Source organism: Suricata suricatta, chromosome 4 (genome assembly GCF_006229205.1).
Source record: "Suricata suricatta isolate VVHF042 chromosome 4, meerkat_22Aug2017_6uvM2_HiC, whole genome shotgun sequence".
Classification (NCBI taxonomy): domain Eukaryota; kingdom Metazoa; phylum Chordata; class Mammalia; order Carnivora; family Herpestidae; genus Suricata; species Suricata suricatta.
The window spans coordinates 117,587,608-117,614,342 of record NC_043703.1 but is presented as its reverse complement, the minus strand read 5'-3'; the positions used below and the strand labels follow the sequence as shown (position 1 = coordinate 117,614,342).

At 38.8% G+C, this 26,735-nt stretch overlaps 2 protein-coding genes across 3 annotated transcripts in view; both read right to left on the bottom strand.

The window, feature by feature from the left end:
- Positions 1-2,993: 2,993 nt before the first annotated feature.
- Positions 2,994-14,092, bottom strand: POLE4 (DNA polymerase epsilon 4, accessory subunit). Of its 2 annotated transcripts, none has more exons than XM_029937679.1 (4): positions 13,830-14,087; positions 13,186-13,270; positions 12,515-12,556; positions 2,994-3,320 (listed from the first exon to the last, which is right to left on the bottom strand). In XM_029937679.1, the coding sequence occupies exons 1-4, from the start codon at positions 14,034-14,036 to the stop codon at positions 3,307-3,309; spliced, it is 348 nt and encodes a 115-aa protein (XP_029793539.1). In that variant the 5' UTR covers positions 14,037-14,087; the 3' UTR covers positions 2,994-3,306. The 2 variants fall into 2 exon arrangements, with proteins under 2 accessions (XP_029793539.1, XP_029793538.1); XM_029937678.1 differs by lacking the exon at positions 2,994-3,320 and adding an exon at positions 9,656-10,552 and having other exon boundaries at positions 13,830-14,092.
- Positions 14,093-14,149: 57 nt separating this feature from the next.
- Positions 14,150-26,735, bottom strand: part of LOC115290678 (60S ribosomal protein L12-like) — a 15,542-nt gene continuing 2,956 nt past the window's right edge. The window contains exon 3 of the mRNA XM_029938524.1: positions 14,150-14,275. Coding sequence (XP_029794384.1) covers positions 14,150-14,275 — 126 coding nt within the window. The remainder of the gene's footprint in view (positions 14,276-26,735) is intronic.

Genomic DNA, 26,735 nt, shown 5'->3' with positions numbered 1-26,735 from the left:
AATGTATGAAAGACCTAAATGTGACAGGAAACCATCAAAATCCTACAGGAGAAAACAGACAGCAATCTCTTTGACCTCAGCCACAGCAACTTCTTACTTGACATGTCTCCAGAAGCAAGGGAAACAAAAGCAAACATGAACTATTGGGACCTCACCAAGACAGAAAGCTTCTTCAGAGCAAAGGAAACAATCAACAAAATTAAAAGGCAACTGACAAAATGGGAGAATATACTTGTAAATGACATGTTACCTAAAGGGTTAGTATCCAAAATCTATAAAGAACTTAACCAAACAACACTCAAAAAACAAATAATTCAGTGAAGAAATGTGCAGAAGACATGAACAAACACTTTTCCAAAGAAGACATCCAGATGGCAAACAGACACACAAAAAGATGCTCAACATCGTTCATCATCAGGGAAATACAAATCAAAACCACAATGAGATAAAACCTCACACTTGTCAGAGTGGCTAAAATGAACAACTCAGGAAACAACAGAGGTTGGCAAGGATGTGGAGAAAGGGGAACCCTCTTGCACTGCTGGTGGGAATGCAAACTGGTCCAGATGCTCTAGAAAACAGTGCAGAGGTTCCTCAAAAAATTAAAAATAGATTTACCCTACAACCTAGCAATTGCACTACTAGGTGTTTATCCAACGGATACAGAAGTGCTGATTTGAAGGGGCACATGTAGCCCAATAATTTATAGCAGCACTATCCACAATAGTCAAAGCATGGAAAGAGCCCAAACATCCACCAACTGATGAATGGATAAAGGTGTGGTATATATATACAATGGAATACTAATTGGCAATGAAAAAGCCTGCCATTTGCAACAAGATGGATGGAACTGGAGGGTATTTTATGTTAAGCAAAGTAAGTCAGTTAGAGAAAGATATCATATGATTTCACTCATATGTGGAACTTGAGAAACAGGTAACCATAGGGAAGAGAAGGAAAAATAAGATACAAACAGAGAGGGAGGCAAACCATAGGAGACTCTTAAATACAGAGAACAAAATAAGTGTTGATCGGGGTGTGGGGATGGTGAAAGTGGGCGATGGGCATTGAGGGCACTTGTTGGGATGAGCACTGGGAATTGTATGTAAGTGATGAATCGTGGGAATCTACTCCTGAAGCCAAGACTACACTGTATGTTAGCTAACTTGACAACATATACATACATACATAATAAAATAAAAACCTGAAACAATTAAAAATTAAATTAAAATTTTAGTTCCTCAGTCACACTAACCACATGCATGGTAGTCACATGTTGCTGGTAGGTGGCTACAGCATGGATATAGAACATTTCCATCATCACAGAAAGTTCTCTTGGACAGTACAACATAGAAAGGCTGACAAAGCAATAGGATGCTGGTTATGGCCCAGGAATGTAGGAGCCTCTGAATTCCTAGGTCACCTGCAGGCTTTATGCCAGCACTCCAAGACCACTTCTTACCATGACAGTGGTTACTTTATAAATGATGAATTAGTTCAAAAGACACACATGCAGGACACCCATGAGCCAGGTATTGTGCATCATGAGTATTGTATAGACAAGAAGCGTTGATATACTGGAGATCATCGATACACTGAATAGATTCAACAAACAGCTTTGCAGACTGTCTCACTGGGGCCTTCCTTTGGTTTGAATCTTTCTCTACACCTTTCCATGATTCAGGACCTTCACCAGATAACTACAAAATCTGGTGTTTCCTTCTCATTTTTTTTGTTTTTTGTTTTTTTGGGAGTGAGAGGTAGCATGAGCTAAGGAGGGGCAGAAGAGGGAGAAAAATCTCAAGCAGGCTCCACGTCCAGAGAGGAATCCAACACCCCAGGGCTTGATCTCACTGTTGAGATCATAACCTGAGCTGAAATCAAGAGTTAGAAACATAATGCACTAAGCCATCCAGGCCCCTCCCACCACCCCTTACTTCTTAAACAGTGGTGGCTGTTTTCCTTCACTTCCTCTCTATTCCAGACATTCTACATACTTTATGTCCCCCTGCCCTTAGGAGAGAGATTTACATTTTCCTGTAGACTAGTCTGTGAACCAGTAGTGGGAAGAAAATTCCTTGGGGAATTTGTTTGAAAAAAACAATAAAGATTCTTGGAGCTCCACTCAGAGATTCTAATTTATTAGGCCTGGGGGGGTCCTTGAAATGGGCATTTTAAACAAATGCCACAGATGAATTTGAAAAATGATCAAGTGTTTAAATCAGCTTCCTGCTGTTCTCTTTAAGCACTACTTTCCAAGTACTTTGCTTCCTTCATGCTATATTACCCAAACCTTCCCTTAAAAACACACATTTAGCAGGAGAGAATGGGCAGTTATTATTTAATGGCTACAGTTGCAGTTTCAGAATATGAAAAATGTTTTGAAGATGCATGGTGGTGATAGTTGCACAACAGTGTGAATATACTTAATGCCACAAAACTGTACACTTAAAAATAGTTAAAACAGTAAATGTCAGGTGATGTGTATTTTGCCACAATTTAAAAATAAAAAAAGGAATGGGTACTGATATATGCTATAACATAAACACACGCTGAAAACATTATCTAAGTGAAAGACGCCAGATACAAAATACCATTTATAATAGGATTCCATTAATATGAAAATATTTTAAAATTGTGGTGATAGCTGCACATATCTGTGAATCTACTAAAAACTATTGAAATGTACACTTTAAATGGTTGAATTGTACAATATGTGCATTACATCTCAATAAAGCTGTTAAAAAATTTTTTTAACTGATTTTAAAACTACAATCACATTTGTTTAAACTTCTGAAGAACTTAAGTGGCATCCCATAAATCCTGTAATCACATTCTGGTGACATACTGCAAAAATTCAAAAACACGCAAACAAATCAAAGGACTGAGGTTTAGAACAGCTGTCAAGGAAGATCAGAAAGATCTGTGACTGGGCATGGTGTTCCTCTAGTCACAGAGGCAAGGACAAAGTCAAGATTATAAAACACACTATATTGAAATTGATCAGAAACCTTTATTATGGTCCTCATCATTCATTAAGCAAACTATACAAATCATTTTCGTGTTCTCTGCTTCAAACAGCAGAGGCTGCATCCGAGCCTAAATGGAAGACACAAGTAGTGGAAGACCTTGTAGAGAAAAGGTAACAGGTGAGATCTCTGCTTATCCCCGCTTAGGTGAAGGCAGAACAGGAAAAGCATGTAAGTACAATATTCCAAATACTCCGTTCTTCAAAGCTGAGGCCTGCAGGAGAGGGGCTGGCCGAAGGACGCAGGTGAAGACTCACAAAACTGCCCAGCTCAGCAATCAATCCAAAGTTCCTTTAAAAAAAAAAAAAAAACAGAAAAAAAAAACAAAAAACAGAGAGCAACATGTACAGCAAGGTGCCTCAAGAACTAGATGAGTGTCACAAACTGGGCAAAGTTAGAGTGGAAGCTGCTCTGGTACCAGCAATTCTCTAAAACCAAATTACTGATTTTGGGAAATGTGCATCCAAAAGATCTCAAAGGATGAACATGCCACTATAGAAAGCAGGCAGCTAAGAGTTAAGCATACTGGCCTAGAGAGTTAGAATGAGACATGGGGAAAGAACAAAGAAGTTGTTGTGTTAATTAATGAGCATTTGGGGATTCCAAACAAAGTGTGAGTGATGCAGAATAAAGGAGAAAAGTTTTCTAAGCAAAAAGTTCATAATCTTTTGAGAAACTTCCAGTTCAAGATGGGAGACTGAGCCCACAAATTTGAATGCCCTCCCACCCACCATTCCATTCAAAAGGAAATAAGGTTTTAAAAAGGTATAAATCTACAATAATGAATGGGGATTATCGGCAGTTAAGAGATTTCAACAAAAACCTGAATAATAGAAATCTGATTCAAGTATGTTTATAAACAGATAGAAAAACAAATCAACCTAGAATGAATAGAGAGGGCAGCAGAGGTGAGAGCCCACCTGCCTAAGAGACAGTTGGAGAGGGCTCCAGCCAGACTCAGACACCAGGAATGACAGAAAGTAACGTAGGCCAGAAAGGGTTAATGGCCTGAGGGTCTACATGAGAAACAGCTGGCCCCATCTCCCTAAAACTCTCCCAGCATGTAGCATTACCAGAAGACAAAATGGGAAGAAGGAAAGAAAAAAAAAAAAAAACAGGGGGCTGTCTTCTAATAAACTAAATGAATTACCTGGAGAACTAGAGAAGTCTCTGAAAATGCCAGCTCCCCACAGTAAAGCTTTCGGGGCCCCAGCTTAATATCTGGTTCCACCCCAGCCCACCCTAAAGTAAAAGTGCCAGGCAAAATCCAGCTTCCCATACACACACAGCTTCCAAACAGCCTTCTTACTACCTTATTCCTAAACAGAATGAAAATTACTGGGTAGACTAAAGAGTGAAAGGAAAAACTAAAATTTAAAAAAAAAAAAACCTACAATAAAACAGATTAATTCAGAAAAGAAGACAAGAAAACAAAGCAAAAATACCTCTAAGTTAAAAATAAAAAAAACAGCCTCTGAGATAAATGCAAATTACTGCTGAGATCAACTGATAAACCTGATTGAAATATTTTTAAAAAGAAAACCTTCAAGCACTGAAGAGTCATCAATAAAAGTGAAATCTAAAATCTAGAGAAGGCAAGAACACAACGTAAACCCAGACATCAAATCTGCTTTTGCCCTAAGATCATTTGCCTTCCAAAAGATAGAGCTGGGAAATTTTGGCTGAGCAAATCAAGAGTCAAATCTAAGAATCTGCCCAAGGGGCGCCTGGGTGGCTCAGTTGTTTGAGCATCGGGCTTCAGCTCAGGTCATGATCTCATGGTTCATAGGTTCGAGCCCCACGTCGGGCTCTGTGCTGACAGCCAGCTCAGAGCCTGAAGCCTGCTTCGGATTCTGTGTCTCGCTTTCTCTCTGACCCTCCCCTGCTCATGTTCTCTCTCTCTGTCTCTCAAAAATAAATAAATAAATAACATTAAAAAAAAAATAAGAGTCTGCCCAAGTGGGAAGTTCTGATTTTTTTAAAAGCTGTAGTCTCAAAAGGCGATACCCACCGAGTAACACTGGACTGGAATTAAATCAGCCCCTTCACAGACTTGCCATCAGGGTTCATATAGATTACCACAGAGAACCAAGAATCCTGAAGTCTTGGACTGGATTAAGAAGATCCTGAACTTACACACTCCCCTAGGTGCCTTGCAGCGGCAAATGAAAATCTTCTTTGGAGAAAGGTTTCACCATACAGGCCTCAAACTATCCAAAAAATAATTTATTCAAGCACAATGACCAATACATCAAGGAAACGAGGCATAAAGAGGGAAAAAGACCATGAAACAGTATCAACAGAAACAAGTCAGAAAAAATAAATAAATCAGCCTCAGAAAAACTCTGGATATTAAACTGGACAAAGACTATAAAACAATTGCACTTACTTTGTTTACACAAATAAAAGACTAGCTTCAAAACACCTGGAGCGAATACAAATAACAAACAAATGGAAATCACAGAACTAAAAACATGAAAACGAAAATAAATCAATAGAAAAGTTTAAAGGAGAAAAGATCACTGGAGAGAGAATTAATAAACTAGGAGATCAGAAAAAAAAAACTACACAAAATGCAGCATGGAGAGGCAAAATTATGACTGAGGTTTCATACACATTTAATAGAAATCTTAATGAGAAAGGAGAGAGAAAGAACAAAACAGGGCCATTATCTGAAAAGTTACAAGCTGAGATTTCTCCAGGACGAATAAAAAACATCAATCCATAGATTTAAGAAGCTTAAGCAGGGGCACCTGGGTGGCTCAGTCGGTTGGGCGTCCGGCTTCGGCTCAGGTCATGATCTCACAGTTCATGGGTTCAAGACCCGCGTCAGGCTGTGTGCTGACAGCTCAGAGCCTGGAGTCTGCTTCAGATTCTGTGTCTCCCTCTCTCTCTGACCCTCCCCTGCTCACACTCTCTCTGTCTCTCAAAAATAAATAAAAAACATTAAAAAAAATATTAAAAATAGAACTACCCTACAACCCAGCAATTGCATTACTAGGTATTTATCCAAAGGATACAGGAGTGTTCATTCGAAGGGGCACACACACCCCAGTGTTTATAGCAACAATATCCACAACAGCCAAAGTATGGAAAGAGCCAAATGTCCATCTACTGTTGAATGGATAAAGATGATGTGGTGTATATACACAATAGAGTATCACTCAGCAATGAAAAAGAATGAAATCTTACCATGTGCAACAACGTGGATGGAACTAGAGGAGTTCAAGCCCCAATTCTGGCTTGGCTCTGGCTCTGCACTGACGGGGCAGAGCCTGCTTGGAACTCTTTCCCTCTCTCTCTGCCTCTCCCTGCGCCATGCTTGCCCACTCTCCCTCTCTCTCTCAAAAAAAAATAACTAAAAAAAAAAAAAAAGAATAGAGTATTTGGTTCCTGATAGAAAAAATGAAACAACAAACTATACTTAAAATAAGGGCAAAAAAAAAAAAGGGAAAAAAAAACATAAAATAGGAAGCACAAAATAAAATGGTAGATTTAAACTCATATATATCACTAATTATATTAAACATAAATGAACTAAATGCTCCAGCCAAATACTGTCAGCCTAAAGTTTTAAAAATAATCAAATTATATCATTTATAAATACGGAAAAATTAAAAAAAACAAAAAACATAGCATTCAAATACTAACAAAAGATAGCTTGTAAGTTTTAAAAATATTAAACAAAACCATCTTTAAAGCAAAAAGCACTATCAAAAGTAACAATGGTCAATGTATAAATATAAAATGCTCCAACACTAACTGCTAATAGCCTACTGTTGACCAATAACACAGTTGATGAGCACATATTTTGTATGTTATATGCATTATATACTGTATTATTACAATACAGTTACCTAGGAAAAAATGTTATTAATAAAACAAGAAAGGAAAAATATATTTATAGTGCTGTACTGTAAAAAATCTACATGTACTAGGGCAGCTCAAACCTGTACTGTTTAGGGTATTTAGTTGGCTCAGTCAGTACAGCATGAGACTCTTAATCTCACAATCGTGAGTTCAAGCCCCACACTGGGCATGGAGCTTACTTAAAAAAATGCCCATGTTGGGTACCTGGCTGGCTCAGTCAGAAAAGCAGATGACTCTTGATCATGGGGTTGTGAGTTCAAGCCCCATGTTGGGTATAGAGAGTACTTAAATAAAAATAAAAACAAATTTTAAAAACAAACAGGGGCACCTGGGTGGCTCATTAGGTAAGTGTCTAACTCTTGGTTTCAGCTCAGGTCATGATCTCACGGGTTTGTGGGTTCAAGCCCCACGTCAGGTTCTGTGAGGACAGCACTCAGAGCCTGCTTTGGAATTCTTTCTCCAGTTTCCTCCGCCCTTCTTGAACATACATGCTCTCTCTCTCAAACAAACTTAAAGCAAACAAAAACCTGTGCTGTTCAAGGGGCCGCTGTACTATGAAGACCTTTATGCCAATAAGTTTGAAAATTTAGATAAAACAAAATTCCTAGAAAAGCTGTAACTCTTATGAGGGGAAGCAGGGCAAGGCTACCTCAAGAAGATAAAATAAAATCAGAATGATCTTAATACCAACCAAAAAAAAAGAATCAATCAAAAATCTTTCCACAAGGAAATTCTAGGCTCAGATAGCTTCACTGATGACTTCTACCATTCAAATAAGAAATAATTCCAATCTTACAGTTTTTCTAGAGAACAGATAAAAAAAGATATACACACTCTCCAACTAATTTGTATGAGGCTCACATTCAATAGGAAAAAAATATTCAATATGAAAAAAATTCTCTTTATAAACACTGATACAGCATTTGCAATCTATTAAAATTAAACTACAAAAAAAATTAAGAGTTAAGTATAACTAATGGGGAAACACAGAAAGCTTCCCCTTTGAAATCAAGATGACTGCTATCAGCACATCTTTCAACATTACACTGGAGATTCTAGGCAAAAAGAAATGAAAAAGAAAAGGATTGGGAAAACTTCACAAAATTGTCACTACTAGTGGATATTACTGTGAAATTAAGGAAATCCAAAAGAATCAACAGAAATCATTAAGAGTTAGAGCTGACCAACATGCTAGGTACAAAATTAATATATAAAATCAATTATATTTCCTTATATGTTCAACGTTCAGAAAATTAATCTTAGAAAGATACCAGTAACAAGAGCATCAAAATTAAGTACTTAGAGGAAAGCATCCAACAAAATAGGTCAAGATTACTTCCCAGAAATAAAAACTTAATTTAAAACACATTAAAGGATCATCTGGGTGGCTCAGTCAAACATCCAACTCTTGGTTTTGGCTCAGGTCATGATCTCATGGTTTCATGAGTTCAAGTCTGCATCATGCTCTGCCCTGACAGTGTGCAGCCTGCTTGGGTTTCTCTCTCTCCCCTTCTCTCTGCCTCTCACCAACTCACGCTGTCTCTGTCTCTCTCAAAAATGAATTTTAAAAAAAGTTTTTAAACATTAAAGATTTAAATAAATGGAAAAATACATCATGTTCATGGACTGGAAGATTCACTATTATAAAGATATAGTTTCTCCCCCTAAGTAATCTACAGATTCAATACAATCTCCATCAATACCCTTTTTATGTGGAATTTGACAAGCAGATCCTAAAATACACATGAAAGTGCAAAGAACTCAAAATAATCAAGACACCTAAAGAACAAGGTGGGAAGATTTGTTCTTTCAAATAAAGCTACCATAACTGAGACAGTGTGGTATGGGCATGGGAATAGACATAACAGAAAGACCAGAAACAGCCCTGATTTCTAACAAAAGTAGCACTGCAAAGAAAATGATATGAAAGTGTTTATGTAAATAATAAGAAAAAAAAAATTTGACCCTTACCTCAGTCTGATACACAAAAAGTCAACTACAGTTTTATGAAAGACAAGAAAACTACAAAAATTTTAGCATATTGGAGAATGCCTTCATGAACTTGGGGTAGGGGGATAAAGTCTTATACAGGAAACAAACAGCATTACATTATAAAGAAATAAATTAATACATTTGACTACCTTTATTTTTTTTAATGTTTTATTTATTTTTGAGAGAGACAACCAAGGGAGGGGCAAAGAGACGGGGACAGAAGATCTGAAGCAGGCTCTGTGCTGACAGCAACGAGCCCCATGTGGAACTTGAACTCACTAACCAAGAGATCATGCCCTAAGCCTGAGTCAGGCACTCAAATGACAAAGCCACCCAGGTCCCCCATATTGGACTATCTTTAATTAAGAACTCATTTATCAGGGTACCTGGGTGGCTCAGTCAGTTAAGCATCTAACGCTTGATTTCAGTTCAGGCCATGATTTCATGGTTAGTGAGTTCAAGTTCCACATGGGGCTCGTTGACTCCCTCTTCCTGCCCCTCCCCAGCTGGCACTGTCTCTCTCTCTCTCTCAAAAATTAACAAACACTAAAAGAAAATCTTTTAGGGGTGCCTGGGTGGCTCAGTCGGTTAAGCACCTGGCTTTGGCTCAGGTCATGATCTCACGGTTTGTAGGTTCAAGCCCTGCATCCGGCTCTGTGCTGACAGCTAGCTCAGAGACTGGAGCCTGCTTCAGATTCTGACCTTCTCCTGCTCTCATTCTCTTCTTTCTGTCTCTCAAGAATAAATAAAACACATTAAAAAAATTCTTTTTTTAAATCTTTTAATGATTCAATTGTAATGCTGTCACGCAATTGTATGCCATACAGCACAGAAAACGAGTAAGAGATATGTACAACCACAAAGATGATCTGGTTACATTTTTAGAAAGTTCAAAAAAATATAAAACTAAATCTTACTGTTTAAGGATACATGCCTATGTGCTAAAACTATAAAGAAAATCAAGTAAGTAATTACCAAAAAGACAGGATACTGTCAAGTCAGGAAAGGGGATGGAAAGATCTAACACAAAGAAGGAATATATACAGAGCTTCTGGGGGCTGACACTATTCTATCTCTTAACCTAGCTGGTGGTTACAATGATGTTCATCTTATTATTTATTGCATTTACATTTGTAATCTGTATTCATAAGGAAAGGCTCAGAATATACATATATCAACGCCTTTGCATACAACATCCAGAAAATTACCCAAGAAACTATTAACAGTTACCTCCAGAAAACGCATGTCTAGGAGGGATAAAAAGACAGGAAGGGTAGCAGAACACTGTCCACATTACTGTTTTTCAACTACTCAACCAACAGGTAAAGCATGGGAGATTTAACTATGACAAGAAAATATGTTATCAGCCTTTACAATGTCAAAGTATAAGTATAAATGACACCAACTGAGAACTAGAAGTGGGTTAAAAAAATGGGAAAGGAAGAGATAGCTCAACTAATAGTCATACCTTCCAAAGTGGAGAGTTAACCAAAAAACCAGGTATTTTAGTGTTATGTAAACTGTAAAGGTAACAAAGGAACTAAAAATAATGATATGATATAACTACCAAAAATCAGAAAGAGGGAAGAGATTTATGGGGCAGTATAGGTTACCCAAAACTTCATTTATCACAGCAGGAAGTTAATAGATACCATCCACAGCTGAAAAATCAAGGATGAAACATATTATTTAGAAATATAAGTGACCACTTAAAAAGCTAAAAAACAGAAAAAAAAAAGGGCGTGGAGCAGCAGCTGCATTTCATTATAAGCCATTAGATAACTATTTGATTTTTTAAGCATGGATATATATTGCCTTGATTAAAAAAGAAAAAATAATAATTTTCTACTGAGAAAACATACATCTAAGGACATAGAACATTTATTTTATCAAGTACAAAATAACAGAATACTGTCTGAATCTACAAGAGTTAAAATGGCCAAATTCAGATCTATTAATGTAGAAAGAACAGAAGAATACACTTACTAAGATTATTGGATCAGAAGATGAAAATGAATATACCCATCACTCAATAAATGACCTTTTATTAAAAATCCAAGCTAAGGGGCACCTGGGTGGCTCAGTTAGTTAAGCATCCTGACTCAGGTCATGACCTCATGGTTCCCTGAGGAGGGCTCCACAGTGACAGCATTGAGCTTGCTTGGGATCCTCTCTCTGTCCTTCCCCTGCTTGTGCATGTACTCTCACACATGCGCACGCTCTCTCTCAAAATAAATAAATAAACTTAAATGAACAAATAAATAAATAATAAAAACTAAAATCCAAGCTAAGTACTATGCCACAGTAGAGAACAGAGGGGAAAACTACATAACGTCTCTCCACTTCTATTCTGTGGCACCCTCCAATTCATTATCCACAGGTCTATAGTGTTATCTCTTTAAAATACAAATCTGATTATACACTCTGAAAAACTGGTCACTAAAAGTGAGCTGGTAAAGTAAAGTAGGCTCTGAACATTTTTGGAGATGTTGGGAATTCAGTCACAAGACATTGCCTTCCTTAGGTAGGCATTTAACAAGTTACTAAGAAAAATGAGTAAGCAAAAACAAAAAAAGGGGTAAGATCTATAAATTGAAAGAATACTCAATAATCTAGACTTGAAGCTAGCTATGGAAATGTCTCTTGAAACACATTTAAAAGAATGTATCAAAAGGGTGAGAGGCCCAGATTGATATGACACAGAACAAAAGAGAAAAGCAGTGAAATAAATAAATTCAGAAAGAATTTGTGAAGGTAATGAGGCTTGAAGGAGATAATGAGAATACCGTGGTATCGTAAGGGCGAGAATGAACTGAAAGCGCATGGCTTTCACATACTCAATCCGAATATGTGCAGGGAAGAATAAGCTGATCAGTGTAGGAACTGAGGAGGAGAAATAGCTCTGAAAGAAGACAGCTAAAGTATCTCAAATATTTTCTCTTTCAATGACAAGACTTAGTACACACGTAATCCAAAATTCTTAACAACAAACAGGCAAGTACACAATCTCCCAGTGGCAAAATAACTTTACGGTGGCTCAGTTGGTTAAGAGTCCGACTCTTGATTTTGGCTCAGCTCATGAGCCCCATGTCGAGCTGACAGTACAGAGCCTACTTGGGATTCTCTCTCTTTCCCCTTCTCTGTCCCTATTGCTCACGGGCAAAAGCGCTCCCTCTCTGTCTCAAAATAAACATTTAAAAAATATTTTTAATAATGTTATACAAATTGTTGAAGAAGAAAAAAGAATAAGAAGCAGCCCTTTAAATGTTGGCAATTGTTTCTATCTCTAGCATTATGATAAAGGGAAGATTATATCTAGGAATGGAGATTATAAAGTACGAATCAAACTTCTCAATGCACTGAACTCCACTGAAGTCCTTATATTATCTCTCATTCTTTATATTTAGCAATTTTCAGGAAAAAGTTCTAATGACCCAAAAGACTTAAAATTGCTGAATTCTACCCGATTTAACATATTAGTTTTTCCCATCTTAATGGAAAGTAGAAAGAATTATCCCTATACAGACATGGAAGAACCAAGTAGCAGTTTTATAAGGTTTTGAACTCAGCTCATTAGCGTGAGAAAGACAGTGGAAATGATTATCCATCCACAGAGAACTCACCTTCCAGAAAAGCAAATTCATCCACGGCTTCTATTGCATTATCTGAAACACAATGTAAAGGGAGACTTGACTAACTCTGGTCATTTGGACATCAACCTCTTTAAAAAAAAACCACAACCCACATAGTGAAGGGAATGAGGCCTTATGCAAATGAGGGCATTTATAAAATTTGTTCCTTGCTTTCGTGGATCCATTTCTAGTCCACCACGAAATCTTACATATCAGCTGTCTCTCTTCAAGAGTAGAAAAGTCTATGTAAACACTGTTTAGTAAGGGGAAACCCAGTGCTCTAAAAGTCATCAAAGAAGAGTGGCAAAATAGAAGGGAAAATGGAATTAAGGTATACAAAAGCTTACACATATACAAGGGTTACAAACTAAAAAGAGGAAGAAATCAAACCCCCCCGTTTCTAGGTGAACAAGAAGTGTCAAGTCCGATACAACACAGCAGACCGTTTAAAGGGGTAGAGTCAACTTTAGCAACATGTAGACTCCTTTCATTCCCTACGAGCCACCTATACAGCCACCCAAAGCATTGGGACTCTAAAAGTAGTACTTTCTATCACTGTGGCAGTCCAGAGGGATGTGTCACCTTTCATCTTACAGTGATGGCTTCTCCCAGGCCCCTCTTCTTTGCCCCTAGATACCAAATACCACACAGTGACACTCTACCCAAATCTCTCCTCTGCAGGGTTTTCCTTTTTCCTTGTTGAGCGCAGCAGTAGGCATCTTTTGCAATGGTCTCCACAAATAGTTCCTGTGAGGCACAAGGGGAGAGTTGTATCAATGGGTTCTAGGCACAATTACTGTGAGCTCTTCTATTTGAGTGGTGGGAAGGAGGTAAGGGTGCTCAGGTGCATGGAAAGGTTCTCAATCCTGTACTTCATTAAGATCTGTTCTCATTCCGCCTACCCTGGTAGGGCATGACACGTTCCTCCTCCCTCACTCGTAAATTCTCCAGATTCATTCACTTGAGACTCCCACAAGCTGTGCTATACGTTGGAAATGCAATTTAAAGTCGTCTGTGCCCTAATGAAGAGGCAGGTGTGTTAAAAACCAACACAACTACTCATGGCATCTGCCTCTTTCCCCTAGTGTTCCCTCCTACACTTTTATCTCAGAATCTGGCCCCTGCCCCTCACCTCCCCATCTTTCACACACTCAGTCCAGACCCTTTTCTCTCCCCGCTTCGCCTCTTCCCCACGCGTCCCAAAACGCCGCTAAGCTCCGCCCCCCGGAAGGTTCCCCCCTCAGGCCCCGCCCCTTGCCACCTCCCCGCCCAGCAACCCCGTGTGGCCTTCGCGCTCCCGCCGCACCGCTGCTCGCGCCAGAATGAAGATGGCTTCCTGTCCCGCGAGGGTCACGTCGGGGTCCGCCTTCACCAAGGCCTTCACTCGAGCTAACGGCAACCTCGAGAGACGAGCTCCGGGCGCACTCGTCGGGGCTTGCGGCGGCGGGGCCGCTGCCTCCCCGCTGGGCCCCTCCTCCTCCCGGGGTGTCCCATTTCCAGCCGCCGCCGCCATCCGGGCCCCAAGCGTACTGCGCGCGGCCGCCGACTGTGCGCGCGCATGCGACGCCGGCCCCTTTCCCGCGCGCGCCGAAGGCCAAGCCCCCTCTAGGCGCGTGGCTCCGCCCCTTACGCGGCAGGAAGCTTCCGGGACTTCCCAGCGGGCGGGACCCGGCGCTGGGCTTGCCGGATCTGTCTGTGCTGCTGGAGCTCAGCTAGCGCGCTCTCTTCCCGGTTTGGGTGAAACTGTCGGGCCTAGTTAAGCCCAGGCATCGTCTCTTACTGGCGAATGTAGTTGTTCCCGGCTACTGCGTGGAGGAGCATCCTTGGTCTGAAGAACCCCAGGCCTGACCCCCAAGAATGTCTGTCAAGTGATAAGCGAGTGATAGCCAAGGCTGAGAAGGGCAGGTCCTGGTGCAAAGCCTGGACGTTGCAGAGGGCGCTGCGTAAGGGAAAAGGTACCGAAATCTGGACCAGTGCAAAGGAGAACAAGATGCTCTAAAAGGAGATAGGACGTTGGCAGGCAGAAATAGAAGAGTTTCAGTCCTGAAAGGAAATCACAAGAAAAAAGCACAGAGACTGGAAAGTATGAAGTTGTGGTGATCATAAGCCGTCCACGCGTTCAATCGCGAGTTGCACCAGAGCACTGGCTCTCAAACTTTTTGTTCATAAGCTTCCTCTACACTCAAATTACTGAGGACCGGAAAGAGCTTTTTTTTAATAGGTTATATTGATATTTATTGTATTTGAAACAAAGTTTTAGAATATTTAATACATTATACGTTAACATGAATGTTTTTTATAACAGGTAAACTTTTTTTATGACAAGCAAAAAGTGCTTCCAAAAAAGAGTTTAGTGAGGAAAATCTCTTCAATGTATGGCTTTAATAGAAGACAGTTGGATTGTCCAGCTGCTTCTGTATGTTAAAGTTATCACTTTTCACATGGGTCTGGAAATTCTTCCGCATCTTCTTGAGAATGAAAAAGGCAAATAACGTCTTAGTATTATTAAGAAAATAGTTTTGACTTCACAGACACCTGCAAAGAGTCTCTCAGAACACACACCACCCCCATTAGTTTGAAATCTGCAGACATAAAAGATCAGTTCATATTTGCAATAACAGTTTTAATCTAAGTCAGTTGTTATAATGACTCACATTTATTAGCATTTACTATGTGCATGGTTCAAAGTGCTTTACATTTATGTATTTATGTGTTGAGTAATGATTTTTGTAATACCCTTTTGAAGTAGGTAATATTTTAACCTTTATTTTACAGTTGAGGAAGTTAAAACACAAAGTGGCTAATTTATCCACAGCAGAATGTGGTCAAGCCAAGACGCAACTGAATTAGATAATATCTACTGTCTGCATTCATCAATGATACAGTAAACTCTACACGCTTGGATGAGCAGAGGCTCCAATAGAGCAGAGCAAGAGGCTGGGTCAAGATTAAAACCTTCAGAAAGGAGTCTCAGTCACTGAAAATTTCACTATAACCTTCTTTAGGGTCTCAGTCCAGAGTCCACCTTCAGATTATATTTATAGACACTCCTGCACAGGGAAAACTCCACACAAAACTCATAAAAGCACAGCCAGATTCTTGTGTCTGAGTTAACATAATACATGAATTGACCACTGTGGGGACAGGAATTAGTTCAGACTTCCTGAAAGGTAGAGTCAATTGACTTTTGGAGGATTCTCTTTAACCCCTCTTTCTTCCCAGTTTTCTCTATTATCCATATTTTCCCTATCTTCCACTTCCTCCTCTTCCTTTCCTTCCCTCAGTTCCTCTTTTTCCCCTCATCAGTTGTGTATTTTACCACTTGGCCTTGCTCCATTCTCCTTTCCTTGGTTTTCCCATCACTAATAAGAAAACATTTATTTAGACCACACACAGTGTGACTATGAGTATGGAAAGGCACTAAGTCATGTTAAAAGGGGAATCATGTTTTACTGTCTTTGAATTTCAGTGGTAAAAGGGCAGAGTAAATAGGAAGTTAGAGGCCAAAAAAGCCACAAATGCCAAAAAAAAAAAAAAAAAGTGTGCATTTCAACCATATAGAATGAAACGCCAAAATTATCTTTAAAGGCTACAAGAAGAAAAATAATACAAAAAGGAAATGTTATGTGAACATTTTATGCAATAAACTAATGATTCAAGACAAGTTATCTACCCTTCTCAGATAAGAGATCTATCCATTAGATATGTATTTGTTGGAAATACATTTCATTTCTGAATTATTTTTTTTAAATAATTGCATGTTGGGGCACCTGGGTGGCTCAGTTGGTTAAGCATCCAACTGCAGCTCAGGTCATGATCTCACAGTTCATAAGTTCGACCCCTGCATCAGGCTCTGCACTGACAATGCAGAACATGCTTGGGATTCTCTCTGTCTCTTAAAATAAATAAACTATAAAAGTAAAATAATTGCATGTGTGTTGTATGTTGTTAACACTCAGCTGAGTAAATTTTAAAGATCTTATTGCCTTTATTCAACACTTCATGAATTGAGTAGCATCCAACCTAACAGTTAGAAAAGAGCTCAGGAGCACCTGGGTGGCTCAGTCGGTTAAGCATCCAACTTTCGCTCAGGTCATGATCTCATGGTTCGTGGGTTGGAGCCCTGCATCAGGCTTTGTGCTGACAGCTCAGAGCTGGAGCCTGCTTCAGATTCTGTGTCCCCCATCCTCTCTGCCCCTTCCCCACTCACACTCTGTCTCTCTCTCAAAAATAATAAATAAACATTTTTTAAAAATTTAAAAGCTCAGAGGAGGTGTACAAAACAAAAAACTTATGGGGGAAGGGAGCAGGAACAGGGAAATTGTGCTAGGCACAAAAGCAGATTGGTTAGTGTATGATCACTTTCCTTTAGCAGATAGCAGGGATCTGTCAGGCATATTACCTAACTAGTGTTGATCAGACAATTCCTGATTAATTAAGATTCCATTTCTGGGAAAGCCTTAAGTGTGTAAGTTTGATGGCATAGGGCTTAGCATTAGTGACTCCATTTTGAGTCTTTTGTTTTTAACATTGTGTTAAAGAGCAAGATTCTGGGGCACCTGGGTGGCTCAGTCGGTTGAGTGTCTGGCTTTGGCTCAGTTCATGATCTCACAGTTCATAGGTTTGAGCCCCGTGTCTGACTCTGTGCTGACAGCTAGCTAAGGGCCTGGAGCCTGCTTCAAATTCTGTACCTCCCCCTCTCTGTGACCCTCCCCTGCTCACACTGTCTCTCTCTCTCGAAAACATTAAAAAATTAAAATTTAAATTTAAAAAACCATAAAGAGCAAGGTTCAACTGACTAATTATTAAAGATCTTACTGTCTTTATTCAGCAACTCATGAGTTGGATAGCATCCAACCCAGCAGATGGAAAGCAGCTCTGAAGAGCTATATAAAGCATGAGATTTTTATAGACCAACATGAACAGGAGTAAGGAACTTACATTGGACATTTGCTGATTTGTTAAAGCAAGGTTAGTTTCCTTATATTGAGCAGAGGGTAGTCTTAGAGCCAAGTTAGAAAACTTGTGCTCAGCAGGCAAGCATCAATGGGCTTTTAAAAAAGCCCTCCTTTTCTAAAAGAACCGAGCATAAAAACTAGTTAAGTTTTGGCTTGCTAACATGGGACTTAGCATGAGCAACTCCATCTTGGGCCTGATCTGGTTGCTTTAACACTTACATCTATGTATGTGTGTATATGCACACACACACACACACACACATTTGTAGGGTCAAATGTTAAGTAAACATAGGGAAGACAGGGTAAAAAAAATTTTTAAGGTAAAAAAATCCATAGGACTGTTTAAAAGGAAAAATAAAGAGAAAGAAAAAAGTGTCATCAACTTGGCCATTCCATTCCTGGGATGCAGGAATCGCTTAAGCACCTGAAAGTCAACTCACCAGAAAGGGAAAGCATATGGAGAAAAAGAAAAGGGAGAAATGAAAGGAAACGTTTTAAATCTTTAAAAGATACAAAGGAATAGTTTATTCAGGAATTCAGTATTTAAAGAAATTATTTAGGCAATGTTCCCAATCCTTCCCTTCCAACTCTGAAATAATAATTCAGACGGAAGTTAAGATGGTGGAGCAACATGGAGAACCTCAGCGTGTCTCTTCCCTTAAATGCAGCTAGATCAGCACCAAACCATTTTGAACATGCAGGAAATCGATCTGAGGATTAACACAACAATCTATATAACTTGAGCCACAGAACATGGCAGGTGCTTGGGGTTGAGAGGTGAACTGGAGGGAAAGAAAACCCATGGAGGGTAGGAGCTGTTTTTGTGGAGAGGACAGAGAAAGAGAACGGGGGAGAGTGCAGTGCATCAGAAGTACAAGAAAAGCACTCCCTCCAAAAGTAGCTGGAGAGAGAGAGAAATAGTGAAAACACTCTCAGGGGACTGAATAAGAAATCTGTTTCCCAAAACCATTGATGGGAAGAAAGGAGAGTGTTTCAATACCACCAGGATTCTATAAACAGTGGAGTGCAGAGTCTGAAGCTTTGGAGCTCAGTGCTGGCAGTGCTCTGGCTAGGAAGCAGGGAGAATCCCGAGGAGCAGGCAGTAGAGTCTAAGGGGTCCATGTGCCACACAGAGAGAAGCTGTTCCCCTGCTTGGAGTGCATTTGGTAGAGGCATACAGCCTCCCCATAGGCAAAGGTCCCAGCAGACCCCAGAGAGCAGCCACGTTTGCCAGTATTAGGATAGAGGGTCCAGAGTGCAATGAAACCTGACACTGTGTTGTGGTGTATCATAATTTATGACCATCTGCCACTGTGCAATCATAGAAATGTTTTCTAGGACAAGCTGGCACCCAGCCATTGCTCAGCAAGACCCTACCCCCAGAGAGTCAACCTGGGTTTAAGTCGCAGGGGTCTCTGAAATGTGGGGTTTTGAAACAACCCCATCTGAGATAAAATTCTGGAAAGAGGTGCCACCTGGCAGGATGACAGCTTGGAGAGAGACAGGGTAGAGGCAGGGAGTAGATGGAGGCCTGAGACAAAAGAGGAGTGCTGGATCACAAGTGGGTGAGAACAGGAAGTTCCTTTGCCAGAGCCTAGGGAACTAGGGAAAGCCATTTCCACCTCTCCCACCTATGCGCATGCCTGCCACACTGATCCACCCCAGTAAGCTAAGCAGTGCCACCTAGTGGAGGACAGAACTGTTACACCAAGCCCTACCCAACTACACCTTCTGAGCACATCCCCTAGAAGACCAGGACAAGTCACACCACCTACTTAGTGTATGGACTATAAAAGGCTTCATAGTTTCAGTCCTAGGGGAAATTGGATGTAACTTCATTCCAGTGTCATTCTTTTGCTGGCTCATTTATTTGTCTTCTTTGCTTATAATTTTGCTCAAGTTGTTTCTTTTTCTTTCACTTCTTTGTCATTCTTGGATAAAGAAAGTTTTATTTTTATGTATTTTACCTTATTTTTTATTTTTTAACTTTTATTCTATTGTATTCCATTTTCTATTTTTTTATTTTAAAATTTCTTTCTTTTCTTTCACGTTTTTTGCTATTCTGTCAAGGTTCCTTCAACAAGCAGACCAAAACACACCTATGATCTAGCTTCCTTTCTTTGATTTTTTAGTTTTATTTTTAGGTTTTTGTTTTTAATTTTTTTCTTCCCCAAGAATGATAAAATGAAGGAATTTTCCCCAAAATAAAAAAACAGAGAAAAATGACAGCCAGGAGCTTAATCAATAACCAAGATGTTTGAACTAGAATTTAGAACCATGATAATAAGAATGCTACTTGGGATTGAAAAAAGCAAAGAATCCCTTTCTGCAGAGATAAAACAAATAAAATATAATCAGGATGAAATTAAAATGCTATAATCTATATGTAATCTTTAATGGATGCCACGACAGCAGGGATGGATGAAGCAATGAATCAGCAATTTAGAATATTTAGAAGATAAAATTATGGAGAATAATGAAGTAGAAAAAAAGGGAAACAAAGGCAAAAGACCATGATCAACACTTAGAGAAATCAGTGACTTTTTAAAAAGGAATAAAATCCGAATCATAGGAGTCCCAGGAGATGAAGTGTGAGAAAAAGGTGCAGAAGTTTATATGAGAAAATTATAGCAAAAAAAACTTTCCTAATCCGGGCAAGAATGCAAACATCAAAATCCAAGAGGCACAGAGAACTCCCATCAGATTCAACAAAAACTGACCATCACCAAGGCATATCATTGTCAAATTCACAAAATACACAGACAAGCAAAGAATTATGAATGCAGTAAAGAAAAAAAAAGTCTGTAACCTATAAGGGAGGATAAGACCAGATTCACAGCAGACTATCCACAGAAATTTGGCCGGCCGGAAAGGCAAGATATATTCAACATCCTGAATCACAAAATATGCAGCCAAGAATTATTAATCCAGCAAGGTTGTCATTCAAAATAGAAGGAGAGCTAGAGTTTGCCAGACAAACAAAAAACAAAGGACTTCATGACCACTAACCCAGCCCCTCAAGAAATTTTAAGGGAGACTCTTTGAATGGAGAAAAAATGAAACAAACCCAAAAAAAAAGACCAAAAGCAACAAAAACTAGAAAGGACTAGAGAACAACACCAGCTCTATAGGCAACACAATGGCAGTAAAGTTATATCTTTCAGTACTCACTCTAAACGTCAATGGACTAAACACTCCAATCAAATGACATAGGGCATCAGAATGGATAACAAAACAAGGCCCATCTATATGCTGCTTACAAGAGACCCATTTTAGGCTTAAAGACGCCTACAGATAGAAACTAAGGGGTGGAGAACTATCTATCATGCTAATGGTCATCAAAAGAAAGCTGGAATCGCCATATTTATATCCGAGAAACTGGATTTTAAAATAAAAACTGTAACAAGACATGAAGAATGGCATTATATCATAATTAAAGGGTCTGTCCCCCAAGAATATCTAACAACTATAAATATGCCCCCAGCACAGTAGCACCCAAATCTACAAATCAATTAATCACAAATATAAAGAAACTCATTGATAATAACATAATAGTAGAAGACTTCAACACCCCACTTACACCAAGGACAGATCACCTAAGCAGAAAATCAACAAGGATAAAATGTGTTTGAGTGACACATGTGACCAGGTGGACTTAACAGATATATTCAGAGCATTACATCATAAAGCAGCAGAATACACATTCTTCTTGAGTGCAAATGTAACATTCTCCAGAATAGATCACATACTGAGACACAAATCAGACCTCAACAAGTTCAAAAAGATCAAGAACATACTGTACATACTTTCAGACCACAATGCTATGAAACTCGAAATCAACCACAAGAAAACTGGAAAGACCATGAATACTTGGAGATTAAAGAAAACTCTATTAAAGAATGACTGGGTTAACCAAGAATTTAAATAGGAAATTACAAAGTACATGGAAGCCAATGAAAATGAAAATACGACAGCCCAAATCCTCTGGGATGCAGCAAAGGTGGCCATTAGAGTGAAGTATATAGCAATCCAGGGCTTCCTAAAGAAGGAAGAAAGGTCTCAAATATACACCTGACCTTACACTTAAAATATTTGGAAAAAGAACAGCAAATAAAGCCCAATACCAGCTGAAGAAGGGAAATAATAATGATTAGAGCAGAAATCAATGATATCGAAATTTAGAAATCAACAGTAAAACGGATCAATGAAACCAGAATCTGGTTCTTTGAAAGAATTAACAAAATTGATAAACAACTAGCCAGACTGATGAAAAAGGAAAAGGAAAGGGCCTAAATAAATAAAATCATAAATGAAAGAGAAGAGATCACAACCAACACCATGAAATAAAAACAATAATGAGAGTATATTATAAGCAGTTATATGCCAAAAAATTAGGCAATCTGAAAGAAATGGACAAATTCCTAGAAACATATAGACTACCAAAACTGAAACAGGAAGAAATAAAAAACCTGAACAGATCCGTACCAGCAAAGAAATTGATTCAGTAATCAAAAATCTCCCAAGAGATGAGCACTGGATGTTATATGGAAACCAACTTGACAATAAACCATAAAAAAAAAATCTCCCAAAAAACAAGAGTCCAGGGCTGAATGGCTTTCCAGAGTATTTCTACCAAACATTTAAAGAAGAGTTAACACCTGGGGAGCCTGGGTGGCTCAGCTGGTTAAGCAGCTGACTTTGGCTCAGGTCATAATCTCATGGTTCTTGAGTTCCAGCCCCTCATCGGGCTCTGTGCTGACAGCTCAGAGCCTTGAGCCTGCTTCAGAGTCTGTGTCTCCTTCTCTTTCTGCCCTTCCCCTGCTCATGCTCTGTCTTTCTGTCTCTCAAAAAATAAACACTAAAAATTTAAAGCAAAAAAGAGTTAACACCCATTTCTTTGAAGCTGTTCCAAAAAATAGAAATGGAAGGAAAACTTCCAAACTCATTCTATGAGGCCAGCATTACCTTGATTCCAAACCCAAAGACCCCACTAAAAAAGAGAACCACAGACCAATTTTTCTAATGAATATGTATGCAAAAAATCTCAGCAAGATACTATTCAACTGGATCCAACAATACAATAAAAGCATCACTCACCACGACCAAGTGGGATTTATTCGTGGAATACAGGGCTTGTTAAATGTCCACAATCAATCAACATGATACATTACATTAATAAAAGAAAGGATATGAACCACATGATCCTCTCAATAAATTCAGAGAAAACATGTGACAAAATATAGCATCCTTTCTCGATAAAAACCCTCAAGAAAGTAGGGATAGAAAATCATACCCCAAGATTATAAAAGCCATTTACTAAAGATCCACTACTAATATCATCCTCAATAGGGAGAAACTGAGAGCTTCCCCCCTAAGATTAGGAACATGGCAAGGATGTCCACTCTCACCACTGTTATTCAACAGTGTGTTGGAAGTCCTAACCTCAATAATCAGACAACACAAAGAAATAAAAGGTATCAAATCAGCAAGGACAAAGTCAAACTTTCAGCATTCAGAGACAACATAATATTCTATGTGAAAAACCAAAAAAACTCCACCAAAAAGCTGCGAGAACTGATCCATGAATTCAGCAAAGTCACAGGATATAAAATCAACATACAGAAATTGGTTGCATTTCTATACACCAATAATTTGATGCAATAGTAAGTAGCAAAAAAAAGATATCAAGGAATCAATCCCATTTACAATTGCACCAAAAATCCATAACATACCTGGGAATAAATTCTCAAATAAACCAAAGAGATCAAAAATCAATACACTATAGAAAGCTTATGAAAGAAATTGAAGAAGACAGAAAAAAATAGAAAAACATTCCATATTCATGGATTGGAAGAACAAACACTGTTAAGATGCCAACACTGCCTAAAGCAGTCTACATATTCAATGAAATCCCTATCAAAATAATACCAGCATTCTTCACAGAGATAGAACAAACAATCCTAAAATCTGTATGGCATCAGAAAAGATCCCAAATAGCTGAAGCAATCCCGAAAAAGAAAATCAAAGCTGGAGGCATCACAATTCCAGATTTCAAGCTATATTACAAAGCTGTAATCATCAAGACTGCATGGGATTGGCACAAGAACAAACACATAGACCAATGGAATAGAATAGAGAACCCAGAAATGGACCTACGAATGTGTGGCCAACCAATCTTTGACAAAGCAGGAAGGACTATCCCATGGAAAAAAAGTATCTTTAGCAAATGGTGCTGAGAGTGACATGCAGAAGACTGAAATTGTACCACTTTCTTACACCATAGACAAAAATAAACTCAAAATGTATGGAAGACCTAAATGTGAGACAGAAAAACATCAGAATCCTAGAGGAAGAAACAGGCAACAATGTCTTTGACCTCAGCTTCAGCAACTTCTTATTTGACATGTGTCCAGAGGCAAGGCTAACGAAAGCAAAAATGAACTATTGAGACCTCATCAAGATAAAAAGCTTCTGCACAGTGAAATAAACAACAGACTAAAATACAACTGGATGAATGGGACAAGATATTTCCAAATGACATATTAGATAAAGTTAGTATCCAAAATCTATAAAGAACCTATCAAACTCAACACTCAGTAAACAAATAACCCAGTGAAAAACTGGGCAAAAGACATGAACAGACACTTTCCCAAAGAAGATATCCAGATGGCTAACAGACACATGAAAAAATAGTTAACATCACTCATCATCAGGGAAATACAAATCAAAACCACAATGACATACCACCTCACATTTGTCAGAATGGCTAAACTTAACAATTCAGGCAACAACAGATGTTGGCAAGGATTCATAGAAAGAAGAACCCTTTTGCATTGTTAGTGGGAATGCAAACTGGTGTAGCCACTCTGGAAAACAATGTGGAGGTTCCTCAAAAATTTTAAACCCTACCCTACAATCCAGCAATTGCACTACTAGGTAGTTATCCAAAGGATATGGGAGTGCTGATTCAAAGGGGCACATGCACCCCAATGTTTATAGCAGTACTATCAACAAGAGCCAAAGTATGGAAAGAGCCAAAATGTCCATTGACTGATGAATGAATAAAGAAAATGATGGAATATTAGTCACGAAAAAGAATGAAATCTTGCCATTTTTAACAAGGTGGATGGAACTAGAGTGTATTATGCTAAGCCAGATAAGTCAGTCAGAGAAACACACATATATGATTTTAGTCATATGTGGTATTTGAGAAAAAAAACCAGATGAACATAAAAATAAGATAAAAATAGAAAGGGAGACAAACCATAAGAGACTCTGAAATACAGAGAACAAACAGGGTTGCTGGTGGGATGTTGGGTGTGGAGAAGGGCCAATAAGGAAGACACTTGTCTGAACGAGCACTGAGTACTATATGTAAGTGATGAATCATTAAATTCTACTCCTGAAATTATCAGTACGCTATATGTTAACTAACTGGGATTTAAATAAAAAATGAAAACAAAAACAAAATGACCAAAAAAAGAAATGATAAAAACTCATATTTGGGCTCCTTCTAACCATTCTAGTCCCATTTCATCTGCGTGCTCAAGCCACACAGATTTTGTTTCCAGCTCTATAGCAATTCTGCCATGAAAGCTTTTCTCATCTTCATTCAAATTGCAAAAACCTTCCCCCACCAACTCCTCTTCCCACAGAAGAGGTTGAGTTACTCATACCATCTGTCCTGCACAGTGTTGATCACAGAGTGCAATCCTGCACTTACCTATGTGATTATTTGATCAACATTTGACTCCTCTCTTCTCCCGACCCTCCCAGACTATAAGCTCCTTTAGGGAAGTGTCTCTGTCTACTTTCGTTCATTGAGTCTGTGGTACAGTACCTCACACTTAATAGGAGCTTAATAGATATTTAATGAAAGAATGATCATTACCTGTGGCTCATCTGGAATTGCTGTCCCCTAAGAAAGCATGTCAGAACCTGGAGAGAGAGTTGTTATTTGAAAATGTCTACCAAGGATTCTAGTAGTTGGCCCTTGAACAATGTGGGGATTAGAGGCACCAATCCCCCTGCACAGTTGAAAATCCATACAAGTAGCACCTGTGCATAACTATGCTAAAATGGCAGTCTGTATCTACAAGGTTTGCCTCCATTATACTAAAGACTGTGAACCCATGTGCCTTCCTGGGCCAAGGTGATAAAACACATCAGAGCCCAGCAATCTATGGTCTATCAGTCAAGTCCAGCCTGCCACCTCTTTTTTTGTGAATAAGACCATTTGTTTTTGTATTTTCTATATAATAAAAGGGTGACTTTAGCAAGGATTTGTCATTATGGGAAGAAAAGCACTATGTCTCAGATAGCCCTTATTAAGATTTACACTATTCTAGGGGCGCCTGGGTGGCTCAGTCGGTTAAGCCTCCGACTTCAGCTCAGGTCAGATCTCACATTCATGGGTTCGAGCCCCGCGTTGGGCTCTGTGCTGACAGCTAGCTGAGAGCCTGGAGCCTGCTTCCAGTTCTGTGTCTCCTTCTCTCTCTGCCCCTCCCCCTCTCATGCTCTGTCTCTCTCTGTATCAAAAATAAATAAAACATTAAAAAAAATTACACTATTCTTATGTAATCTTGTGACCAGGAAGAATTAATCAGTGAACCAATTGATAAATCAATAAGTGGTAACTAAGATGAAAATTATCTAGAAATGAAGGAAATAAGTAATTGTGTCTAGTACAAAGATGGGACAATGGGTGTCTGATAAAAAGTTCCCCCAAATATATATTTTGCATGAAGTAAGGTAAGGTAAAAATACAAGAACAGAAGATACCTATTTGGCTATTGAGAAATTTGGTGAGGCCTCACTCAAGTACATGTAAATTAAAGAAGTAAAATTATGTTTTATTTGTAGAGAATTAAACTCTACAACTACATGAAACATAAAAGAACAGATATAAAGTCATCTTAAGGAAATAGAGTAAGTATGAAAGTTTAAGCAAAGAAAAAGATTTAAAGGGCCATCAAAACAAACTATCCTCAAATTCATATGGAACCACAAAAGACCCCGTTTAGCCAAAGTTATATTGAAGAAGAAAACCAAAACAGGAGGCATCACAATCCCAGACTTTAGCCTCTACTACAAAGCTGTCATCATCAAGACAGTATGGTATTGGCACAAAAACAGACACATAGACCAATGGAATAGAATAGAGAACCCAGAGCTGGGCCCACAAATGTACGGTCAATTAATTTTTGACAAAGCAGGAAAGAGTATCCAATGGAGAAAAGACTGCCTCTTTAGCA

Coding starts and splice junctions, on each gene's coding strand:
- POLE4 (XM_029937678.1), bottom strand. CDS start 14,036: ATGGCGGCGGCGGCTGGAAATGGGACACCCCGGGAGGAGGAGGGGCCC. Junction 13,271..13,829: donor TCATTCTGGCGCGAGCAGCG/GTGCGGCGGGAG, acceptor TGTGCCTCACAG/GAACTATTTGTGGAGACCAT. Junction 10,553..12,514: donor TGAATTTGCTTTTCTGGAAG/GTGAGTTCTCTG, acceptor TTGATTTTTCAG/CTGTGGATGGTATCTATTAA.